This window comes from Poecilia reticulata, chromosome 21 (genome assembly GCF_904066995.2).
Source record: "Poecilia reticulata chromosome 21, P_reticulata-male-v2, whole genome shotgun sequence".
In the NCBI taxonomy this organism is placed as follows: Eukaryota; Metazoa; Chordata; class Actinopteri; order Cyprinodontiformes; family Poeciliidae; genus Poecilia; species Poecilia reticulata.
The window spans coordinates 19445495-19454768 of NC_088850.1; the positions used below are offsets into that span (position 1 = coordinate 19445495).

Below are 9274 nucleotides of genomic sequence, written 5' to 3' on the forward strand. Positions count from 1 at the left end.
GGAGGGGGGAGGGTCACCTCCTGCTGGTCGTCGTCCCCAGCCGCCCGCCACTCCGCCCGCCACTCCGCCCTCCTATCTCTCTCTCTCTCGGCATTCATCTCTCTCTCCAGCTCCTGCAGACGTCTCTCCACGTGGGATGACACCTGCAGGAGAAGAGCGAAGACGCCTCGGGTCACGAGAACGTTGCCGGCACCGCGACGACTCAATTAATGAGACGACGGGAATTGAATGTGTGGGAGTGAAAAAGAAAAAAAAACTTTACTGTGCCTGGTTGGAAGTAATACACCCCCCGACACCCCCCATGTTAATCAGGAAGCAGCACGTCGTCCTGTAAAGGACAGCTAATACCTTTATCTCGTCACGTCCGCAGACAGAACCAGATAACAAATATTACACATACTGGCTGTCATTTGGCGTGTTTGCCAGAGCGCTGATGATGACGACGTCGACGATGTGCTTGGAAATTAGAGTGAACTATTTGTTCACACCGTCAGATTTTTCGACTTCGACAGAAATCATCAGCATTGAATAATTTGAATGCATCAGTTTAATACTGTCTTCCACCTGCGACTCACCGAGTCCTGCCTCTGGGAAACCGTCATGTGTTCCGACAGGTTCTCCATCGCCCGCCTGGTGTCGATGTCCGACCTGTGAAACAGAAAAAAAACAAAAAGAGAAAACGGACAAATTGAAGTGACAGAAACTCCTCTGAAAAAATTCTTTCTTTTGCTACACGATCGATCTCGATGTGAAGGCATAATCTGAAGCGACGAGAAAATAATTATTCAGCTTCGGATGTTGAAATATGACGGGGGATCAATTTGCTCTGGTCAGCAGCGGGAGGGAGGAAAGAGGTTTTTTTTTTTTTAATAACTTCAAAATGTCAAACTCTAATCTATGCTGGGGGAATGATCTGCGGTCGCCCGACTCTGCCGCGTCTCTTCTGATTTCCATCGACTTTTTGTTGTTTTTATCAAGGTGGTTTAAAGACGTTGGGATCAAAGATTTAGTGGAAGATTAAAGTAAAACCTTAATAATAGTGAACATGATAAATACGGGTTTACACGAGAACACTTTAGCTACAAAAAAAACAGACAAGACTTAAAACAGATATATAAGGTGTCATAACTGATGCCTCAGATATAGAGGCATCAGTTATGACGAACCCACTGTTTCCATGACACTTCATTCGGTATCGTTATGATTTGTTGCCATGATTCTACACAAACTTGGTCACTAAAAAACTTGCATCAAGGTGGGAACTAAAGTTAGACTCCATCCCACTGTATAAATATAAGATAAATGTACAGAGTGTGGATGCATGACACTTAAAATTGTAACTTTGAAAATACTGAGTCCAAGCTGTACTTTGAAAATCTGATATTTCAAAAAAGTAAAGGACAGAAGGAAGTAAGAAGCTCCGTCTGCAAGGAAAACGCTGCAGAGATAAAAAAGAAAGAAAGGAAGGAAGGACAGAAGGGAAGAAGCAAAGAAGGGAGGAAGGATACTTTAATAAAAGGATAGGGAACAAAGTCTGGAAATGCAAGACTTTTTCCATTCTTGAATGTATTTTTTCCAAACTCCTCCAGGCCTGGAAAATTCACCTAAACTCCAGGATTTTCCAGATTGGTCTGGAATCTTGTAGATTAGGATTACGAAAGCCAGACTCAAACCCTCCAGCTCTCCCTTTGAAGGGAACAGAGCATTCATTCAGTGTTTCACTGTAACAGAGGCAGATCTGCCTCAGTCTAGTTAATATGCAGCAGCAGTTAGTGAACAGAGCGTCCATTACAGGCTTCAGGCCACGAAAACATTTCTCCATGTTCTACAAGCTTTCCAAATCTGAAATTTTTCCTCTTCCGCTATTTACTAAATTACTGTATTTTCCGCACTATAAGGCGCACCTAAAAACCTTCAATTTCCTCAAAAGCCGACAGTGCGCCTTATAATCCGGTGCGCCTTATATATGGACCAATATTGAGCCACAACAGGTCTAGCAACTACGGTAAGTAGCCGCCGACTTCATTTTCACCCGTAGAAGAAGCGCGCGGTGCATGCTGGGATAGTCGTCAGAACGCTGGTTTGTAATCTACTAATAAAGTTTGACTGACCCATCTACCTACCGACCGTCTGGAATCAGGCCATCTGCAGGTCATTTAGCACCACATTCTCCACGAACATGCTGTGCGCGAACGGAGAAGGGTGACCATCGTCTGGCCACATCCTGGCCCAGGAAGGCTCTCCTCGCCGACCAGAGTCGGACTGTTTTGACATTCACATTAGTTCAGCTCCATCTAGTGGATGCATAACATAACTCCAGCCTCTACTGTAGCGTATATTCTATGCGCCTTATAATGCGGTGTGCCTTATATATAAAAAAAGTTTTAAAATAGGCCATTCATTGAAGGTGCGTCTTATAATCCGGTGCGCCTTATAGTGCGGAAAATAAGGTGGGTTAATTGATTAAGAGCATTTCAAGAAAAAACCTATCAGCCATGAGTTAACTGCAGTGTTGAATAGAGTGGCGTTAAAAGCAGCAGGTACCTGTTCCTCCGGAGGATTTCTCTATCCAGGTCATCAGACAGCCTCTGCTGGTCGGAGTACAGGTCCCGCAGGGTCTGGTGCACCGAATGAATCTGTGAGAAAAACACACACACACACACACACACACCCACACACGTCCAGACTCAATTCAAACCATCAAAGGCTGACATAAACACACCACAATCTGAATTCTTCACACATTTTAGTAATCTGAAAAGAAGGAAAAAAAAAACAGATTCTGTCTCAAAGCGGCAGAACACAATGGCTAATGTTGCTGACTCAGTGTGCCCTCTTGTGGCAGGTTTACGGAACTGCAAAGCTGTAATAATCAGATGCTGGGGCTGTTGTTACTTACATCGTCTGCAGGCCGGTTGGAATCCCTGAAGCGAACACCAGTAGACTGAGACCTCTTCCTGCCTTTGGGGCTGCTGCCGTAATCCTTCAGTGGGGAGGTGGGCTGGAAGCGCTTCTCCTCTGGAAACACATCAGTCCCTTAAATTATGGTAAAAATGTAAAGGTGACACTAACCGTTATTATTTTGACAACCAAATGGAAATGATTGATTGATTAATCACAATTAATTGATTAGTCTGTAAAACGATTAATTGATTGTTTCAAGAATCAATTGATCATTTCACTAATCAATTGATCCCAATTGATAATTTCGGAACTCAAGCAATCACAATTAATTGATTATTGTGATAATCAATTAAACACAATTAATTGATTATTTCAATAATCGATTAATCACAGTAAATCGATTGCTTCAAGAATCAAGTAATCACTATTAATTGATTTTCATTAATCGATTAATCAAGGGTTAAAATAAACAGACTAAAAACCAGTTTCTACTCAGGAGCTGTTGTTGCCATGAACAAACGCTTATTCATCAAACTCTGGTCATCAATTTCTTAACATCCCGGTTGTTTCTGTGTGTTTCTACCATATTCTTTTATATTTATCAAAATAAACTTATTATAATTTATTTATTTTCACCGCTATTTTGTAACTTTCATTGTGCTTTCTTGCACAATGACAATAAAGGAATTCTGTTAATGATTAATCATTTTAGGCGATCAACGAGGGCCTAATTTCATATACGAAAAAAGGACATAATGAGCAAACAAACAAGAAAAGCATCAGTTGTTTACCATACCTGACCCTGAGAAGGCCTCAAGGTCACTGTTGTGGAGGGAAGAGACGGAGGAACTGCGGACCCCGTTGGTCCTGCTCAGCCTCCGTGTCTGCAGCTGATTGATTGAATCCTCTAAGCTCTCCCTGAGCTGATAGACAGGGGGGAAAAAAACGAAGAAAAAAAAAGATAGTACGCATTACTGACAAATCACAAAGACAGCAATCACTTTAGCGAGGCGAGGCAAGCGGCGAAAAACAGAAAGTGATTAAATAAAACAGGCAGAACATGCATCCTAAATGAAATAACTGCAGATGAGAACGGGACAGCGTGATACAAAAGAGCGAAGGTTTGAAATGAATGATGAGAGTGGAATAAATAAGGAGATAACTGCATGGGAGAGTCGTGGTGGGCTACGATCCATTTGGCTCTCACAGTGATGCGGGTTTCTTTTCTTCACATTTCTCAAAAATCTTCGACACTCATAATCCGTTTTTGTTAGTTTTTTTTTTTACACGTCTCGCAATCCTTAATTTTTTCTGAGAAACATTCCAGTCCTTCATTATGACAGTCATATATTTCAGTGTCATTAAATAATAAGGTACTAATTAACTCACACAGTTCTGCCAGAAAACACGGATTTGGTAACAAAAAAATTCAAACTTACAGTTTAATCATACAAATTAGCTTGCTTAATGCTTTTGTAGTGGATCTGCTCAGCAATAACTTATATGGATCTAGAATTTAATTGAGTCAGAAGCTAAAGCTCTGAGACAGTGATGTAAACATTGTGATCACCAGGGAAACGTGGCTTCATTTCACTTCATATCATCATCACAATTTTCCAAAAATATTTTTATCCAACTTCATATTTTCCTAAAACCTAATGTCTCTACTTCACATACTTTAAACATTGTTTATCTTTTTCTTAAGGGTTTTTATGAGTGCTTGAAATCCTTGAAAAGGCTTGAAAATCAATTAGCTGTTTTCAAGGTTTAGAAAGTCCTTGATTTTTGTAATGAGTCCATGAACGTGCTTGAATGTCAAACTGCAGAGCTTTGTGATAAATTGCAATCTAACATTTGATTAAAAACCTCAATTTGGGAAGAGTCATTTACAGCTGAAACTAGAAATTTTCATACAGCAAACTAAGAAACACAGTCAAGTTATTTTCTTTCTGTCTAAAGTTAAAATCAGACCAAACTTTTCTTGTTTTATGTCAGTTAGAATCACCAAATTATTTCTATATGCTAAATGCAAATAAACTTGGAACATTTTTAGAGATTTCTTTAAAATATCTTTCTCTGTATATTGTGTTTAAGCATTTAATCTGAGCATGAAGCAGTCATTTCTCTTAACATTTATTTGGATTGTTTCAATATGATGAATATTTATTATTCCTAATGGTGCAATGAGTTATCGATCAATGTTACTCAAATAAAGGCTCTTATACTTTGTACGTTAAAAAACTGCAATGAAATTGGGAGGTTTTTTGTGTTAAATTTGTATTTTGTTATTGAACATTCAGGTGGATAGTGTGTGAGAGAGACATTTCAGATTCAGAACATAAAATTTTGTTGTATATTAGTCTGATTTGTCCCTGCTGTAGAATGTAGAAAAAGACCTAATTACTAACAATAATAAATGATATATGATACAATATAATAACAAACTGAAAGTCTTTTTTTTAGTTCATCTGTACCGGTACAGCACCCGCTTCACGGCAGATGCTGTCCCAATCCACCTGTCAATCTCCCACTCCCTTCTTCCCTCATTCGTGAACAAGATCCCCAAATACTTAAACTCCTCCACTTGAGGCAGGATGATCCCCCTGACCCGGAGAAGGCACTCTACCCTTTTCCAGCTCAAGACCATGGCCTTGGATTTGGAGGCACTGAGCCTCATCCCGACCGCTTTACACTCGGCCGCGAACCTCTCCAGTGAGAGCTGCAGATCACGATCTGATGAAGCCAACAGGACCACATCATCCGCAAAAAGCAGAGTTGCGATGCTAAGGCCACCAAAACGGATCCCCTCAACACCTCGGCTGAGCCTAGAAATTCTGTCCATGAAGGTAATGAACAGAATCGGTGACAAAGGGCAGCCTTGGCGGAGTCCAACTCTCACCGGAAACGAGCCCGACTTACTGCCGGCAATGTGGACCAGACTCTGACACTGGTCATACAGGGACCTGACAGCCCGTATCAAAGGGCCCGGTACCCCATACTTCCGGAGAACCTCCTCAAAAGCCCCCCTGGGAATACGGTTGAACGCCTTCTCCAAGTCCACAAAACACATGTAGACTGGTTGGGTGAACTCCCATGCACCCTCCAGGACCCTGCTGAGGGTGTAGAGCTGGTCCAGTGTTCCACGACCAGGACGAAAACCACACTGCTCTTCCTGAATCCGAGGTTCGACTATCTGACGGACCCTCCTCTCCAGGACCCCTGAATAGACCTTAAGAGGCTTAAGGTCTATTCAAAGTTTGGTTGTTTTTTTTTTCATAATTTTAGGGAGGCTTAAGAGTGTGACCCCCCTGTAATTGGAGCACACCCTCCGGTTCCCCTTTTTAAACAGGGGGACCACCACCCCAGTCTGCCAATCCAGGGGAACTGCCCCCGATGTCCATGCGATATTGCAGAGTCGCGTGAGCCAACACAACCCTACAACATTCAGAGCCTTGAGGAACTCAAGTTTGAAAACTTACCTTGAAAACGCTTGAAAAGTGGTTGAATTTTATTTTGGGAACCATTTTTATATTTATATTTATTGCAGGTTTATGTGAAATTCACTGTTTGGCAAGAAAGCTGACTCACCTCACTGTATCTAAATCTACCTAATGGTATAAATAAAATATTTTGCAGAGCTAGTGAGCAACAATACTCATTATATTCATCATTGCACTACAAGCAGCCATCTTTACAGCTGGTACAGGTCAACTCTACAATAAAATATAAGGGTCAGGCTAAGATTTTTTTTTATGAGAATAAAGTCATAATGTTACAAGAACATAGTGTTAGTAATACAAGAATAGTCACATGACAATAAAGTCAAAATAATATGAGAATTGTCTTGATATTACCAAAATAAAGTCATAATATTAGGAGAATGAAGTAGTAGTTTTAAAGTTTGGTTGTTTTTTTTTTCCATAATTTTAAGATGTTTTTCTGGTAAAACCGTTCCGCTAAATATTATGACTATATTCTTGTAATTAAACAAAACATTTTTGCAGCTAGGCTCTAATTCTCCATCATAAAAGCCACTTTTTGAAAACATCTCCTGTTATTGGTAGTTTCTTTTTTTAGAAAAGAAAGCAAGAAGAAAAATCAATATTTTATTTCTAAGCCACATATCTATTGCCCAGCCTTATAGAAAGAACATAATCCTGTTACAAAACTAAACAGGTGTGCCTAATAAAGTGGCAACGGAGCATGGAAAAGATAACCAAGTCAGCATCTTTAGTAAGACTTTTGAAGATGTATATAATAAATAAAAGCATGTCTCACCAATGTCATGGCTTCAGCTTGATCATCTGCGTGATCCCTGTATTGACCCAACATTTTGTCAACTTTCGTCAGGTTCCTACTTGTGTCCTGAAACATATGCAAAGCAAAGTTTATCCAAAGTGCAAATTTAAGAGATGTTGATTATTAGATTCAATATTCACATCACTTTTTCCGCAGGCTGTTATAACAGTTATTAGGGCAGAATAAATCTACGCAAACAAGTGTGTAAAATCCGAGCATCGTCTGTAACCATACCTGTAAGGTGTTGGCGAGGGTGCCGATTTTGTCAGAGATCTCCGCGGCTCGCACGTCTTCTCTGCCCCCGCTGACAAGTCCTCTGTCCCGCCCGGACCTGCGGTGGGTCTCACGCCCCCGCGGCCTGTGTCCCCGCACCTTTTTTCCGAACGACTCTGACTCGCTGGACGTGTCCATGGCTTGAGACATATCCAGCGGACAGCGCAAAGCGACGAGCAGCGGCCACAACTAGAAACGCTAACTGTTCGCTCTAACGTTAATCAGCAGGGTGGGATAGTTGAGAACTTCTTTTTTTTTTTACTGAACATAAACATGACGTCGGAAAACTACACTGACGCTTTGTCATTTTACTTTTAAGCTAAGACACAGTGCTATCCGACTAAGTGACGACGGCTGAAACTGCGCTTGAGCCCGTAAACCGCAGTCCAGCTCATTGTTGTGAAGGATGCTCCGAAGGGTTAGCAACAAGTGGAAACTACAGGGAACGTTAGCCACCTAGCTAACCAAACGTTCGCCTACAAATTAAACCCTCGGATAAAACGTCAAAACGACTAAATAAAAACTAATGAGGTAAATTAATAACGCTAGAAATGTACTGTAAAGACGGCGCTGGTCGAGTTTGTTTCAGCACTGATAAGTAACAGAAGAGTCTCCTTACTTCATTCTGCTATGGCAACTTGAACTAGCCGCGTCTGAGCTGGGAAAACAACGGAGCGCAGCATCCCCGAGGAACCCTGGGAAGTGTAGGCTCTTGGCATTGGAACTGTGTAAGAATGTGTCATAGCTGGACTACATTGTCCAAAGGGTGAATTTGCGCCGGTGCTGCCGCTCTTTAGAAAGAAAACAAGAAAAGAACGCCTACAACTACTGAAAAACTATAACAAATAATTAAATAAATAATGAATTATACAAATAAAGAAATGTTAAATAATATTTAAATATATACATAAATATATGATTGTTATATATTATATTACGAAATCCTATAATAACTGAATTGAATAATTGAATCATTTAAATTCGATCTGTTATAAAGTTACATGCAAAGTTTGGTAAAGACTAAAATAAAAACCAATACTATAAAAAATGCAAAATAACACATTTTAGCTGAAGAAACACTTTCTCAAGTCATTTTTATCTATATCAAACTTCACATCATTTTAATCTTTACAGTAGGTAATGTATTTATGTTTAAATAGAATACTTCAAATGACAATATATATTTACTGTATCTCATTTATCTCCAATTGGCCCAACAGGCTCGGCAGATAAAAAAAAATAACATTACAACAACAAAGCTGGTGTAAAACCAAGAGCTCTGTGGTTCTAATGTGATTTTTGGTTGTAATATGTTTGTACTGTCTTCACTGAAGTTTTTTGAAGAAGATTTACTCAAGTAAGAGCAACAATTGTTCATAATAATATTCGTCAAGTAAAAGTAACAAGTATAGTGAAGTAAAACTACTCATAAAAATATTCTTCCACCCCTCCCCCCCAAAAAAAGTTACTAAATGTGAATACCATGACATGGTGACAGTTTTAATAAATATGTGGATAAAAAAACGTATTATTAAAGGTATTTCTGTTTGTTTGTTTTTGTTTGTTTTTGTTGGGGCACCAAAACCTGCTCTACCCAAGTGTCCCTTGCCCTTATAAATCCGGACCTGCGGCTACACCAGGCAAAAAAAATACCCACGTTCTTACCGACAACGCCACACAGAAGGAGGGGAAACCTGGATGGGGACATTCTAATTCTGCCTCTTGTAAGTCCACCCTCTCCTTAAGTCGGAGACCACCTCCTAAAACCCACCACAGAGGTGCAGCATCCCTCCCCCCC

At 40.3% G+C, this 9274-nt stretch overlaps 1 protein-coding gene across 9 annotated transcripts in view; it reads right to left on the reverse strand.

The window, feature by feature from the left end:
* Nucleotides 1-8215, reverse strand: part of cep128 (centrosomal protein 128) — a 56900-nt gene extending 48685 nt beyond the window's left edge. For 4 of the 9 annotated variants that reach the window (XM_017302312.2, XM_017302310.2, XM_017302314.2 and 1 more), the window contains exons 1-7: nt 7438-8213; nt 7183-7269; nt 3701-3827; nt 2900-3036; nt 2545-2636; nt 576-648; nt 18-143 (exon numbers count right to left, since the gene is read on the reverse strand). In XM_017302312.2, coding sequence (XP_017157801.2) covers nt 18-143; nt 576-648; nt 2545-2636; nt 2900-3036; nt 3701-3827; nt 7183-7269; nt 7438-7626 — 831 coding nt within the window. In that variant the 5' untranslated portion in view covers nt 7627-8213. Of the gene's footprint in view, nt 1-17; nt 144-575; nt 649-2544; nt 2637-2899; nt 3037-3700; nt 3828-7182; nt 7270-7437 lie in introns of all 9 variants that reach the window. The other 5 variants (XM_081602219.1, XM_017302311.2, XM_017302315.2 and 2 more) reach the window with 3 other exon arrangements.
* Nucleotides 8216-9274: the final 1059 nt, after the last annotated feature.